General features: G+C 40.8%; 1 protein-coding gene across 3 annotated transcripts in view; it reads left to right on the top strand.

Annotated features, from left to right (window-relative positions):
- The window catches only part of RBMS3 (RNA binding motif single stranded interacting protein 3), a 755,157-nt gene that overhangs the window by 648,149 nt on the left and 90,433 nt on the right, over window positions 1-16,575 (top strand). For all 3 annotated transcript variants that reach the window (XM_043540891.1, XM_043540894.1, XM_043540892.1), the window contains one exon: window positions 8,154-8,260. In XM_043540891.1, the coding sequence (XP_043396826.1) occupies window positions 8,154-8,260 (107 nt within the window). The remainder of the gene's footprint in view (window positions 1-8,153; window positions 8,261-16,575) is intronic.

Raw genomic sequence — 16,575 nt, 5'->3', positions numbered from 1 at the left:
CTGAAATGGCAAGGTGGGATTCGCTAGATGGAAATGAGAAGCTTTCTCCCTTCTCTTCTTTTACAAAATACATATTCATGAATAGATGTAGATTTTTGCATGTACCAAGGCTCTTCTCAGCATTACCAGCCTCGTTTGCAGCTTAGTGATGCTCTTTATAAGAATTCATCTAAGCTCAGGTGAATGCATAATAAGGAGCCTCTGTATTAATAACTAATTAGAACTTTTAGATTCTTCAGCTTAATTGACTTTGTCCTCCTGACATGAAACGTTTCCAATGGACTACCAAGATTTGGTGGGGATTATCACAGCCACTTCCCAGCTAGCGATTCTGTCCTGTTTTGCATATTATCCATTGCTGTGCGAAGACATAACTAACTCGCCCTATGGCTTGTTAATGCTGTCTGTCCATACAATCAGTCTTTCTAAAGCCACTAAGTCTGAAACATTGCTATCTTGCAAGAACTGTAACAGTAATGCACAGAACCTCTTTCAGTAATGGACAGGTGGGAAGAATGAACTGGCTTGAAGAAAATAAAAATACAACCTCGGTTCTCCACTCCCCTGAACTCCTTTGGTGAAATCCTTGCTCCTGGACTGTGAAGCCAATGGGAATTTTGCCATCTACTTAAATGGGGGTCAGGATTTTACCACTGAACAATAACAGCATCACAACCTTTTCTCCAACCAGCCTCTAATATCCCTGATGTTGATGCTGGTTCCACTTCTTTCCCAGGATTGAAAGTCTGAATCACGGCCACTGAAGTTCATGGAAAGACTCCCATTGACTTGAGTGGATTTTGAATCAGGCCCCTTGTAAGCATTTCCCAAGTTTAGAGCTTCTCCCTTGGAAAGGGTGATGGGCCCCATTACAGTTACTGCCATGTAAGAAGCCAGCAAAGATGCACCCCCCTGCCCCGAGGAGCTTATATTGTTTTAATAGACTAACTTGGTCTATTGAGCACCGGACCCCTGACTTTTCTAAAAGGTGAGCATCATTAAAAAATCATTCCAGATGCACTGCGAAATGCCACATCTCCCGTGGGCTTTGAAGAGATCAAAAATATCTTTAAATACAAACAAACAAAAAAGGGAAGTAAGCAAGCCATACAATAAGTCGCTCTGCTTATCAATTCAAAATATGAACACTTATAAAATATTCACACTACGTTTTATTTTATGTCAAAGTTTAGAAAGATTGGCAAGAGCACAGAAAGGGCTGCTAAAATATATTTTCAGCCCACATTATTCAAACCAAACAATAAGGAAAAGGTAAAAGTACAATCAGGGAATTCAGAAATGTCCAGCAGGAGCAAACGAAAACCACAGCAGAAATATTTTTAAAAGATTCCCACACTCCACCCACATGAGGTACTAGGAATACAAGTAATTTCTCATATCTAGTACAGCCCCTTCTACCTTTGATACTTTTCACATGTTGTTGGTATGCTTTGAATGGTTTCTAAACAGTTACTTTTTTAAACTGATAACCACAATACCTGAGTGAGATTTTTTTCCCTTTTCTAAGGTAAATTTTGTTATCTTTAAAGCACCAGTGAGATCTCATGGAACCCTTTGAAAAGCATTTTACTTTGAAATAGCTCTGCTGATATGGTGTAATAGCAGATATTTTCTTTCCTGTATTTCCTATTTTTATGCATTTATTTCTTAAGAAAGCTTGCATTAAAATAGAATATTTTTGACTATGGCTCTGATCCTGGAAAGGCTGGAGACCCTTCCTCTTAAAGCATGCATTGGGGCTGAATGCAGTAGGGAGATGGGCATCTCTCAGTGGCTCAGGACTGTGGGAGCGGCATTATACTTATGAGGCTGACAGAAACATTGATGAGTATCCTGGTCTTTTCTGACAGCACAGCTGTGCTTCCTGATGCATTGCTGCTCCTTTGGGAGAAAGGCACTCCCTTTCCTTCAGCCTCACTTACATGTAGCAAGATTGTCCGGTTTCTACTTTGTGGGACTGCTAATCTCATTCTCCAGGGTCTGTGTCCAGGAGATCTAAATAAATGGGATTCTCCCACTCTAGGACTACACCTGCCGCCTCCATGCAGCCTAGTCCTCCATGGCGTGGCTTTCCCTTCTCCACAAAACAATGACATTGGTCCCATTTTTGGCCCCTCCCTGCCTATATACAATCATTTTCTTCCCCTTGAGCACCAGATTCTGAGAGAGACTTTCACTGGCTTGCAATAGCAAAGGGACAAGCAAGAAGTCTCTGCTTTCCTTGCATGGCTGCACCAGAGCAGGTCTGTCCACTGCCCATGAGCACGGCCACCGTCCGCTGCTGGAAAGCTCATCTGGAACCACAGTTTAGGGCTCAGCATGAGAGCTAGGGATTTGTCCTGCAGCGGTTGGCAGCACTAGCTTTTATGGAGCAAAACCTCTTTTTGACTGTAACTCCTGAACATTTTAAAATCAGAACAAGATTCGGCACATGCCTGGCAACTGTCACATGTCTCTGAGATGTGTATCTGTGTGCATGCATGCAAAAGGGTTCTGGAAAAAACGATGAGACCCCCTACCCAACTTTTCCAGAATTGCTGGTTTTTTTTCTAAATTCTTAATTCTTTTATAGCCATTTCCCCAAATTTCACCCATTAACCAAATTTCTCTTAAAAATGCACAACTATCGTAGTTCTTACCCTTCACTTTACGTTTTTACAGGAGATATTAGGCCAGGTTTTCAGGCCAAAAGAAAGTAGTAGATTATCTAGGCAGACTTGCATAACGCAAGCCATAGAATTTCACCCGGTTACTCCTATACGTAAATAAAACTGTGGTTAAATCCTATCAAACGGCAAAGTTTAAATGTAAGGCCTAGTCACAGTGCTGCTGCCACATCCCTGCTGCACTGTATTTCCACACCACCCGCTGAACTTCAGAAGGCAGGCCTTTTGAATACTTTACTTTCATCAGCACGTTGTAATAAATTAAGACTAATATGAACCTGTGGATATCACACTCTCAGAAGCACTGATAAAGACCTCTGAAATACCCAAATTCCTTCCCAAATGTGCCAAAATGAGCATTATCTATACTTTTGTTAAGTTCGGTATGGGCAGCCAGAGCCCTGTGATGTGAGCCACATTTCATGGCTTTCGTGCCAGGGTGACGTGAGATAACGCAGTGTCATGACACTGAATATTTACATAGTTAATTACACTGTGCCTTGGAGAAGTTACTCTGTGGCTGTCTGCTGGGTTCCATTTTTTTGTTGAAACTCCTTTCCAACAAAAAGCAGAAAACCTTTTTTTCCTAAAATATCTGCAGCACCTTTTCTGAGCAATTCTAAATGCAGATTATTATATGGCAATGGGTCACCTCTGCCAGCGGATCCAGCATGTAATCTATGTAGATTATGATAAATCCCAGCATAACAAGAAACACTGACCTGTATCAACCTTTTGTCCCTAAAATGGCACAGAATAGCACTTGATTGAGAGATGTGGATCTCACTTCCTCATGCTACTTTTTTGTTGTTCAGAATCTTTCTTGAATTCCATGTCTCTGATTGCAATTAAATGACTCTCTGCCTCTCTCCTTGGCAGTGCTTCCCTGTTCAAGTAAGAAAATATATCTAAGTTTGTACAAACACAGACATCTGTGCATTGTTTGGAGGACGTATGCTCAAGAGTTGCCAGATCAGTGTGCAGCATTACTTGGAAATGCATGTGCTCAGGACTTGCACACTTTCCCCTGCTTGAGTTGAGCTATGTAACATAAGAACTAGAGTTGGCTTAACGTTCCCCTTTCATTGATCATGGTGATGCCAGGCGGCTGTGTTCTTCTTTCAGCCAGGATCTAACATGAATAATGGAGCCTTTCATAGATTCTCCAAAATATTGCCTGTTTGCCTTACCAATATTTTCCATTTGTCATGCTGCTTTAACAGCAGCCCCTCCACTGGCTCGCTAGTTAGCTAGCTTTTGATATAGTCACATCATCTGGTTTCCTGCCCTGAATAACTCAGAGCATTTCAGATGCTGAGTTCTTGTCAGATTTTTGACGTTTACACAGGGTTGAGCCTGGTCAGTTCTTGGATGGGAGCCCTCCAAGGAAACCCCAGGTGCTGCAGGAAACTGTGGTATAATTACATAGTTGGTACTTGTCTCTATAAATTAGTCCCAGCAGGGTACTATGGGTACGCTATGCTGCTGGAGGTGCTCTTGTGGATGAGATGTAAAACCCTTAACCATTTATGACTGTTAAAATCTCTTCATGGAATATTGTGTAAGAATGGGTGCTTGATACCCACTATCTTCGTCGAATTCTCATTTGAATAGTTATTGCCTAACTTGAAAAAAAAAACCCTCCCATTGTTTCAGCTGGAGAGATTTGTCTCCATTTCATAGAATAATAGACATAAAAGAGAGAGGAGAATTATTCTTGTAGGCCAACAAATCCGTCTCCCATAAAGAACTATTCTCTGTTGTGCATTAAGTAGGGTTTGTCAAGTCTATTTTTTAAAATCCCTTGGGTTGAGGCCTCCCTTTCCTTCCCTTCTTAAAAACAATCAAGCAAATCCTGGACATTTAAGGCTAGATTCTATAATTTCATCTGGCCCCACTTTATCATTCTGCGAGGTACAAAGGAACCAAGAACTGGCCACACAACTGGCCAACAGAGAATTCCTCCTTTGGAGGGGAACTTTGCTGGCACAGATGTGTTAGCTCCAGTCCCTGTATCTGCTATCCCCACACCGTAGTGTAAGAATCATGTTAGGGTGTGGGGTCGTGGTATTGTCAGAGTTTAGCTACATTATGCCTCTGTCGCTGGTGTAGGGCCCATTCAGGACCTGCTAGGAAGCAACTGTACTTTTCATGGGGTTCAGAGCTGGCTCTAAGAATCGGGGAATTGGCTCCCTGACATTCCACCCCTCTGGCTTGACAGAATCAAGCCTATTGTATTTGTGTCTTTATATCTTTGTGTTGGCTGCAACATCTTGTCCCGGCTGTGGCTAAATAAATACTATAGGAGTGTATATGCCAATATAGTTTGGTAAAGGGTTTTGGTGTCCTGCTGGGTGTAAGGTGTTGTATTAAAATAATGTGTTGTGTCATAAATAAGCCAGGCTCTCCCTTCCTGACAAAACCAGACTTTCAGTCCATACGTTGCATTAATGCTCTGATTGCATTTGTGTGAGTTGATCTGTTTGTCATAATTCCTTCTAATTTGCTAAAGAGGAGTGAACGTTCCCAAACAGAAATCTAGCTGTGAAGGGTATCATGTGCATGTCCCTGTGTCCCTATAGTCAAGTCAGTGCGTTTCTTTCTCTAGACAAGGACAGAGTTGTTTTGAAATATCACTCAGTGATCTGTGCCACTCTCTTCTTAGTCAGCTTTAGGCAGGTCCATGCTAACAACTACGAGGCTGTAAAATGGTATTGATGGATATCTGGAAAGCCAGAAATTGCAACCGCCTCCCATTTGTGGTTTACTAGTATACAGAAAAGATGATGTAATAAACCATATGACCTCCCACCTTTCTATACCGGTTGGTAATGTACTACCTAAACGTGCATGTGCCGATGCCACCTGCATGTAGTTAGCAGGTAGTTATGGTGTATGTATGTACGCCACACATGAATTTGCTATGTCATGCTTTTTTAGTGATTGATATATATCTATAAAAGTCTTCTTTTATTTTATTGTATTTATGCAGATTTTATAGATATATATCAATCACTAGAAAAAGCATGACATAGCAAATTCATGTGTTGTGTACATACATATATTAAATACATATACATATTAAAATAAAAAGCTTTTGAAGCTTCAGAAGTGACTCCAATAAATCTTTCTCCAGTGCTATCTTAGCATTCTCCTTTCAGTTACACCAGAGTAAATTATGAGGGACTGCACTGAAATCGTTGGAGATAGATTAGTGTAAAGCTGGTGTAAGTGAGGGATAATCAGACCCTTGGAAGCTAGCCATCTGCAGAGAGAATCCCCGCAGCCACCTTGAGGCGTTTAAACTTCCATTATTTTACATTTTAAATGGCTGGCTGAGCATTGCCTGTACTAAAACCTGATACAATAATAGGAGTCAGAGGTGTGAAAAGGCTTCTGAGGTCATCTAGTCCATCTTCCTGCCTATACTAATATTGTTTCCTGCAGTTCAATTTTCAAGTGATCCTGGAACTTACTACCCCGGTAAAATGGGCACTTGAAAGAAAACAAAGCAATTCCAGCTTCAGGTGTAGCCAAAGGGATCCCATGCCACTGCAACAGTGTGGTTCTAATGTTGGAGCCTCTGTTTGTCCTGTTGCTTTGTTACAGTTTTCAAATGAGGACAGCTTAAACCTGTGATTTATATCTGTGAGCCTTCTTAATCTACCTCTTACTAAGCATGGATGAGCTGTTCAAATATTATGAGAACTTCCCGGAAACTTAAAATAAATAACACCTTTTTAACTAAAAAATTGGTTAATTTTCCCGCCCCTCTCTTTTTTTTTTTTTTTGGGGGGGGGGGGGGGGGTTCTGCACTTCCAGGTGGCAGTCATAAGTGGAGGTGTTGTAATACTGTAAGAATGTCTATTCTTGTGGGGTTTCCACCCTACCAGGATGAGGAAAAATTGGAAGTATTGCAAGAAGCTCACTTCTCATAAGTTTTCCATTCCAAATCTGCAGACCCAAGAGATTTCAGACAGTTTCAACAAGATTCAGATGAGAAGCATTATTTTGAGGCTTATTAGAATCAAACCCTTTGAGGTTTGGTACAAATATTGATGCATGTATCAGTTTGCATGGATGATCATTTCTGGGCAGAGTGAGAGGGGAGAAGCAGCCTAACAGTTGCAGAACTAAAATGATTAGGGTTTGCCCCCCCTCCCCTTGTGGACTGGGGACAGAGAAGGGCTAAATTCCAGATAGAAAATGCATTAGTGATAGGGTTACAGGCGTCTGTTTTTTGACCGGAACACACTCCAAATCCCTCATCCCTGGCCCCACTCCAGAGCCCGCACCCCCAGCGCAGAGCCCATACCTCCCCGCACCTCAACCCCCTGCTCCAGCCCAGAGTCCCCTACTGCACCCAAACTCCCTCACAGAGACAGCACCCCCCCACACACACACCCCAACCCCCTGCCCCAGCCCTGAGCCACCTCCTGCACGCCAAACCCCTCATCCCTGGCCCTACCCCAGAGGCCACACCCCCAGCTGGAGCCCTCACCCCAACCCCCTGCCCCAGCCCAGTGAAAGTGAGTAAGGGTGGGGGAGAGCAAGCTACAGAGGGAGGGGGGATGGAGTGAGCTGGTGGCAGGGCCTCAGGGTAGGGGCGGGGAAGGGGGTAGGGCGGGGTATTTGGTTTTATGCTGTTTGAAAGTTGAAAACCCTAATTTGTAGCATTGGCTGAATAACGTTTAAAAGCCTATTTCTAAAGCTGGATAGTTGGGAGAAGGTACCAAGACACAAAGTTCCCTTCCTGTTGTACCTATGTTGTTTGTGTTAATTTCTTCATTGGGGATTCTATTATGAGTTCCATTTTCTGGTCTGTAGCTTTTTGAGCGTTCATAGGTCAGCAGCACACTAGCCTGGATAACTATTGTAGTCTCAGAGAACAGATCTCAGTCAGGAAGGTAAGGAGGCGCATCAGCTGCCACCTCTCTTAAACTGGACAGAGTTATAGGAAAACAAAGGTAATTGGACTGTGTTTGGCAAAAGTCTTCTTTTATTTTATTTATGCAGATTTTTAAGCCTTGGGTGCTGAAAAACACAGAAATCATGAAAACACTTATTCCCAAAAAAGATTCTTGCAAAGTTTCTATAATAAAAAAAGAGAGCTGCTTTGATAAAGCCATGATTATCCTCAAACAAATGCTGGTCATGAATACATGTCTAACATAACAGAAATAAATGCCTGACCCTACTATCCCACTATAGCGACTTAACATTCTGTGTAGGCTGATTATTTTTTCAACAATATTTGTTATAGTCTTTTAAGGTCTGCCAGTATATTTTTTTAAGCTAAGTTAGTAAGAACAGCTGCCAGTGGAGCCAAGGCTAAAAGACGCAAAAAATATCTGCAGAAGGCAAGATTTTACTTCAAAAGACCAGTATTACAAAACATTACTGTTGCTAGTATAATCACTTTCTTTGGGGGGTTGCTAATATAGACTGGGTTTCTTGTCTTTGCAGCCCCCACTGAGCCTTTGCTCTGCAAATTTGCTGACGGAGGGCAAAAGAAGCGACAGAATCAAAGCAAATACACACAGAACGGAAGGCCGTGGCCAAGAGACGGAGAGGTGAGTGGCACTCAGCAATCATTATTCAGCCATTTGGGAGGAGAACCTATGGGTCTGGCTTTCAGGGCCTTGATAAAATCAGGTTCCATGCAAAACAAAATGGCTTCAAAAAGAGAGGGATAGAGCAAGACTTTCATGTTAATGTGTCAAGTGTAAAGTTACAGAATGGAGAGGTGTAATTGACCTCAGCGTTGCCATACAGTGAGCTTGCAGTCTGTTCCCAGACTTGAACTCAGTGGATATTTACAGATGCACCACCAACCGTGGATAGTTCTGCAGTGTAGCAGTCATGCAAATGAGAGCATGTACAGCTAAAATTAGCAATGCAATGATAACTTCTTACGTTACAATATATAGTTGTAAAATAGCACCCAGTGGCAAAGCTATTACCAGTCTTCATGGTGCTTTTTTTTTTAAGGTCAGGCATGGAGAGTGTATTGCTTATACAAATTGAAAAATACACTTGCACCCAATTCATATCTAATGAAAGAAGGTTCCACAGCAGGTCTGAGTTTGGGCTCTTTGTTCAGTTGACAGACAAGGAAGTTACCAGTTTCCATTATGGGTATGGGGAGACGATAATTTAACAGTTGCTTCCTTTCATTGCTGTAAATGTTCAACAAACTGGAACTCCTTTTCCATGCGCATGTACCCAAAGCAACTCCATTGGTGTACCAAACAAGAATGATGTTTGTTTGACCCTTCAAGTGTTTGTTTATTCCTCTTGAATGTTGTTATGAGATGAAGCCATTTGAATCAGTGAAGTAAATCTGATGGTAGTACAATCTGGGTATTGGTATAGTTGCTAGAGTGAAGTTCTTCCATGCCTAAAGGACTCTCCTCCCCCCCCATCCCTCGCCCCTTCCTGGAGTTTATCACTGGGATGTTAAAAAGTTTTACATCCTGCTGAAATGTGGCATTCATGAGTTCAAGCTTTTTTAGTGATTCACATTTTAAATTTACGAGAGAGAGAGTGTGTGTGAGTGTGAGTTTGGCCATTTATAACTTCCTAAGGTGGTTAGTGGTTTCAGACAGGTTGTTATGTTCTAACTAGACTCCAGCTTGATTTGGTTAGCTGATACTTTGCAGACCACTAGTCCATGAAGTTCAGACCATTAGTATGAAGCACCATAAGTGAGCTCCTAAAACAAACCAAAAAGGCATCTTGAAAGCAATCAAAGATTTGCTCACTTCAACAAGGCGCCTACCGTACACTGATCCTTTTTACAACAAAAATTCCTAAAAGTACTTTTAGCTTGCAGACTTAGAGCACCAGTCTGGCAGCCACATTGACATGACAGACTGAAATAGCCTGCAAGGGGTCATTACGGTCTGGTATGCCACAAATCCAAAAAACAGAGAAGTCTCCTTTGGAGACATAATGTTTTATCGTGTTAAGAATCTACACAATAAGGAGTGCCCAAGAAGGTTTTGACTATCCCATAAAAGTCTCTAAAGACTGGTTTATGTGGTAGGCACTATTTCTATTAGGCCAACAATTCATATTTTAAACAGCCTGTATTCATATTTATGCAATAGATGCCATTCCAACCTATTATGTCAACTGTTCTACATGTTCTTGAGTTCCAATCAATAAACAGCAAGAGAAAGTAAAGTGAAAGTTGACATGCCACCATTATGCCTACTTCAGCTCAGTGCATGACACATCCCATATTGCTGGAATAGTTAGACACAATGGGGCAAGTTAAGGACAATGTTACACTCATGACTTACAAATAGGATTTGCTTAATATGTTAATAATCGTTAGCTTCAAAAAGTATCCAAAGAGAGCAGTTCTTAGTACTATTCTACAGTACAAAGCTAGGGTCGCTCAAAAGATGCCATTAAGTTACCTGTACACAGAAGCAAAACAAACTTGGAAAGAAAATAAAGAAATGAAGGCAAGAAGATTTCCAGATAGAAATATCCTCGGCAGATGTTAATGACCTTTGGTAACACTTTACTATCTTTTTAGGGGCTGCTAGCTGAAGTAATTGAGACAATAATGCATTTAATCTTTTAGTGGAAGTCAGCCATTTATTTTATATCTTTGATGTGTTCATACATTTTTCACAGTTGCTAGGCAAAATCCTTTTGTGCAGTTAATGTTATTGTTTGAAATGTAATGGAATTTTTCTAGCTCTTTATATTGTGCCTGCAAGCAAGACACACTGGTCAATTGTTTTACATGCTATGAGCCTCACATTGAATACTTTTTGTAATAATATTTGTTACAACTATCATATTTTTAAGCAAAAGGGACAGGGAATAATAAGGAATAATTACCCAGAGAACAGGTGTCCTACTTTTGATTAGGGATGAGATATTAAAACCTTTCCTGCACCTCTGCTTTTCTTGGTTCCACTAAAGTACTGAAATGCCATCTCAGCGATACTCCCTTGATACTTCTAACCTGGCCACATCTTGTGAGATATGATTTCCAGACCAAAGTATATTTGGCAATGATTCAACTACATGTTTGAACGCTTGGTGCTTATGTGAACTGCATCTCTGAAACCTCTGAGGTTGGATCATCATTAATACTGAATGCAGATGAGGGTTATTGTTTAGGAGAACAGACTCCAGAGAAATGACACCAGCACTTTTGTCAAAGGCCTCAAGTTTGGGTATGCAAAGTAGAAACAGGCAACTGTGTGCAATACTTTGATGTAGGGGGAAAAATGCAGGAGATTTAGTTAAGAAGAACGAATCACTGCATTGTTATCTCGCTGTCCATTCTGTTCTCAGATCTGTAGCTTTCCTTTATGGAAAAAGGGGAGGTAATTCAGGGTACCACCACTATGGCGCACTGATCCCAGCTGCATTTTCAGCCCCTTGTGGCCATTGCATTGCAGCATAAAGTTAGAGCTTCTCTAGTCCAGTGCAGGGCCAGGAAGACAGAAGCATCAGAATCAAGGGAGCTCAAAGGAGAGCTTTAATTTGTACTCTGTTGAGTTTGCATGCAGCTCGCCCTCTAGGTTTTAGAGTAATTTCTACAGAGCCCGACGGAGTTTCTTCAGAACACTTTTGGTTCAGTTCTTATTATGAGGATGGTTTCTCAAAAAGCAAGTTAAAAGCAATGAAGAATAGAAGACCTTCACCTAGTACTTTCTAATCTCCTTGCTACCCCTCTAAGTTTGAAGCATTTGAAAAGTTTCATCATGTTGAATGATTTGACTGAGATACGATATTGCGTAACTAATGTGAGGACTGAGGTTATTAGGACCTAGTTTACAGATGAAGTTTAAGCATGTACAGTGAAATTCAAAAATATTTGAAATATTCTTCGTGAGATTCTGGCCTGATTCTCATCTCGCTCACACCAGTTCTGCACCAGCATAACTTCACTGATTTTGGCATAGTTGCATCTGATTCATGGGCAGGGAATCAGGCCCTCTGGTCTGAAAACATCCCAGGCAGTATGGCACTAAAAGGAGGGTAAGAGAGAGAAGAGACATATTAATTATGGCTGTGTAACATTTGCTGTAATTTCATTGGATTTCTCATCATGATGGACAAATCACTTCAATGTGTCTGGGAGATTTTATGGGGATTTAAATATGTATTTATAATTTTTTCTTACAGAAGTATCAACCATTAGGTTAATCTCATGAAAATCAGAGTTTATTGAGCAGATATGTCTCCAGTGAAGTCAGGGCGTTCCATATGCCTCCATCCGATCTGAATTTGGCCTGATGTGTGTAACAAATTATTTGCATTTCCAGTGATAATTCTTTCATTGCTTGTTTTTCTTTACACTGATAGCTGCTCCTGTTATCTGTGGCTACACTGCCTTTTGTGAACAGCCAATAGATTAACAAAGTGATGTTTTGCTTTTAGCCACGATTATCCATTTGTGGGAAATTCTCAAGAAATGAAATAAACATGTATTTATTTATTTATTTTAAATCACAGCTGTACTGAATAGTTTCTTTGAACTGTCTTTTTGTTTTGATCTTCCATTCATTACAGTTCTGCTCAGTGCTAGATTGCAATTTAGAAAGAAAAATTGACATAGGTCATTTCGGAGACTGAGATTTCCCCCCTGTGTTGTAAAGTCAGAGGACAGTCAAAGTTGCTGATCCTGGTACCAGCCCTCCCCTCTCTACCAAAATCAGGAATTTAGAAACGATGAGGAGGTATCTACCAGGCACATTTATAACTCGGGCATAGATTTCTTTTTGTGCTTCGCAGGAGACAGGTAGCACTTAGCTGTGCTCCATAACCCTAAGTGTGTAGGAATGATCTTTGGGAGATAATTTCCAGACCTGTCCAGACACACAGTACTACACACATATGCAGCCCATATGCCCAAAGACATTTCTTATGTGTTAGAGTGCATGTATGTTAGGCATTAGGACTATTTTGTATGCATTCTTTCAATAAGAGCTTAAATTAACAAAAAGAGGAATTATATCTCTAGGGAGAAGACAAGGAACACATAGCAACAGAAGGCAGGGGGAAAAACGTATATTGACTTAGTGAGTTAAAATCTACATAGTAGTGTTTTAAGTCTTCCACAGGAACACAGGAGTCAGGTGTTACAGGTGGCATTTTCAAAAATGCCTAAATGAGTTGGGTGCCCAAATCCCATTTAATGTCACGGGGAGTTGAGTTCGTAATGCACATAAGTGCTTTTGAAAATCTCAGCACATATGATTTCACTATCATTGGATTCGGGTCTATAAAACACAGTTAAAAGTGATTCAAAATAAATGGCTCAATTTGAATAAAATAAGAACTGACCTGAAACTTTATTCAGAATTCAAAGCAAAAGTTTGCTTAGTCTAAAAATTTGAGCCTCAGGTTTCCTTCCTGTAGAAAAAGCCTTGGGAGTCTCTCATGGGGGTAGGAAAACTCCACGTGGTTCTACCGTCATGGGGTTTCTTCTAAATTCTTTCACTGGGGCAGAGATTGCCCCATGCAAAAAAAGTAAGAGGTCTAGCCCCGAAGTCCTGCAATTTTTTAAAAATTCCCTTGGATCTCAGGCGAGCAGCCTGAGACACAGGTCAATTCTCTGACCTCTCTCTTTGCTGAATCTAAGGCTGCCAGTCCTCCTGTGCTCCCTGACAGCTTGGTTTCATTGGATCTCCACTTCCGGGAACTCACCTCCTCATGACAGCCTCTGAAAGCCTTCCCCACTCGCCATGAAGGGCAAGTTCCATAGTGCAGACACTACCGTAGTCTATCTCTGTACTAACACCTAGGCAGATTCTTTGCAAGGTGGGGTTCCAAATCCCACTCAGCTATCTTCATGCATGTTTCTAGACCTGAATTCGGCCATGAGGTTTGGCCTTTTTGCTGAGACAACTACACTCTATTGTACAGATCTGCGAGTATCTGGGAGGTATGATATGACCCTTATTTTTCATTTTTGCTAATCCCAGGATTTCCTGGTGCTGGCAAAAAGAAAAGAAAGTGACCAAATGCCACAAGACAAGCTATTTAGCTTTCTATTTAGATTTCCAGTCTGGTTTTAAAGGCCCAATAGAGTTTCAGATTGTTTGGCTACGGTTCTCCACTGAACTTCTGAATCCTTTGCAATTCACCAATCACTACTTTTCCTCTTTTGCTGATTTGGCTTTAAAATAAGATATTTTCACCTCTGACATACGCCAGCCATTTCTTCACAATACTTGAAGCTGCACAGGGAGCACATGTGTATTAAAATGAGTGTCTCCCAGCATGCATCACTGGGAAATGTCCCTGTTTCTTTTGTATCCTGCTGTATATTTAAAAGTTGTCACGTCTACACTTGAGTTTTATTTTTATTTTTTAAAACCACTTCTTTTCCAAATTCAGGAGTATTTCTAATAAGGTGAAACTTTTCACACAGAACTGCTTTAAATAATCAAAGGAAAGAATGCTTTCAAGTTAACTTTCCTGCCAAGTAAGCTTATTTTATTAAAACAGTATTTTAAACAAATCTCATTTGGATTGTTGGTTCCCCGACCCCTTTTCCTTCTTAAAAAGAGTTTTCAGTTAGAGTATTTGCACTCAAGGCAAGAAGAATCCTTGTGCTTTGAGGCCTGCCAGATATCAGGAGCAGATACGGAAACACTTTAAGAAAAGTGTGGCAATTGTAGTAGCAGAAATGTTAGTTTACTAAACTGTATTTAAGAGGGGCCCAATCAGGCCCCCATGGATGCAGATCACATCCTTCCTGTGAAGAAAGTGGGGGGCAGGGTGCTTAGTAGAGAAAAGGAGGTTCGGGAAGAAAGAGGTGTCATCAGTGCACTGTCTCCTCAGAGATTCCCCACAGAAATGGATACAACTCCAGGAGGCATTATATTTCCGCAGCCCTAACTCTCCAGTGCAGATGCCCACTTTAAGGAGCGGGATACCTAGAGCAGTGGCTCTCAACCTTTCCAGACTACTGTACCCCCTTCAGGGGTCTGATTTGTCTTGCGTACCCCAAGTGTCACCTCACTTAAAAACTATTTGCTTACAAAATCAGACATAAAAATACAAGTGTCACAGCACAGTGTTACTGAAAAATTTCTGACTTTCTCATTTTTACCGTATAATTATAAAATAAATCAATTGGAATATAAATATTGTACTTACATTTCAGTGTATAGTATATAGAGCAGTATACACAAGTCATTGTCTGTATAAAATTTTAGTTTGTACTGATTTCACTAATGCTTTTTATGTAGGCTGTTGAAAAACTAGGCAAATATCTAGATGAGTTGATGTACTCCCGGAAAACCTCTAATTACCTCCAGGGGTATGTGTACCTCTCGTTGAGAACCACTGACTTAGAGTAGCTGCCCTCTGGAGAACCCAATGGACCCATGCCAGTGGGAGAGATGATGGGGTTGAGAGTGGAGGATCCAGATCTGGTGAGGCACGGGGCATCTGGGTATCTATAAAATATATATTTATATAGATAAATATGGACACACACACTTACTCACACCAGTAGCCTCTGGTGTGTGTGTGTGTGTCTGTAGATAGATTAGATAGATGTAGATGTCACCATAGATTTGCACATGCAGAGATAGATAGATCTATATAGTAGGGGGAGGCAGTTTGTAACTGAAAATTCAGTCTCGGAGGTAACAATATGAGGGTATAGCTTTTTATAGAAACTGTTGCCCAAACATTCGGGGTCATGGTGGATAATCAGCTGAAAATGAGAACCCAGTATGATGCTATGGCCAAAAAAAGCTAGCACGATCCTGGGATGCATAAACAGGGGAATCTCTAGTAGGAGTTCCTCTATATTTGGCACTGGTGCGACCACTGCTGGAATACTGGGTTCAGTTCTGGTGCCCACAACTCAAAAAGTATGTTGCTAAATTGGAGAGGGTTTGGAGAAGAACCATAAGAATGACTGAAGGATTAGAAAACATGCCTTATAGTCACAGACTCAAGGAGCTCAGTCTACATAGCTTAACAAGGAGAATGTTACGGTGTGATTTGATTACAGTCTGTAAGTATCTCCATGGAGAACAAACATTTAATAATGGGTTCTTCAGTCTAGCCGCGAAAGGCGTAACATGATCCAATGGCTGGAAGCTGAAGCTAGACAACTAAGACTGGAAATAAGGTGTATGTTTTTAACTGTGACAGTAATTAACCACTAGAACAGTTTACCAAGGATTGTGGTGGATTCTCATTAAGATTGAGTGTTTTCCTAAAAAATTATGTTCTGGGAATTATTTTGGGGCAGTTCTATGGCCTGTGTTATACAGGAGGTCAGACTGGATGATTACAGTGTTCCCTACAAATGAAGGATGTTTCACAGAATTTAATGGCTAGACCTTACCATGCATTGGTCTTTATTTGTGTTTGTGTAAGGAAAATATTGTTCAGAATATAGCCCTAGCTCTTAGAGTTCAGAAACAGTCTACTGAGAAAAAATAAACCTGGCTTATTTCATAGGTTTTGAGCTGTGCGGTTTTTTGACTAATCATCCCACAACATAATAATTTCTTTGTGTGATTCACAAATTATAATTTACATACACAATGCAAATGGGGGTCTTGTTAATGAGGGAAACTTGCTCATTTATGTTTTAAATCATAACAAAGGGCAAAGACGCTGAGCACAATTTTTTGTGCGTGTGGAATTAAGCAAAGTAAAATGTTGAATGAGGGTGTTCAAGTTTCTTCCTTTCTAAACCAACCCTTGCCCTCCAGAGACATGCAAAATTTTCTGTTATTTCCTGTGTGTTTTTCAAGGAAGGATTTTTAAGTCTGAAGAAAGATGCAGAGTGAGTAGTTTCATTAGAATCTGTTCGTCTTCTGGTGTCAGTCATTAGAAAACTATCGTATAAAATATTTAAAATGTCATTCTTTTGAAAACC

Source organism: Chelonia mydas, chromosome 2 (assembly GCF_015237465.2).
Source record: "Chelonia mydas isolate rCheMyd1 chromosome 2, rCheMyd1.pri.v2, whole genome shotgun sequence".
Classification (NCBI taxonomy): Eukaryota; Metazoa; Chordata; order Testudines; family Cheloniidae; genus Chelonia; species Chelonia mydas.
Note: the sequence above shows the minus strand (reverse complement) of the source record. Positions and strands in the feature narration are given on the sequence as shown.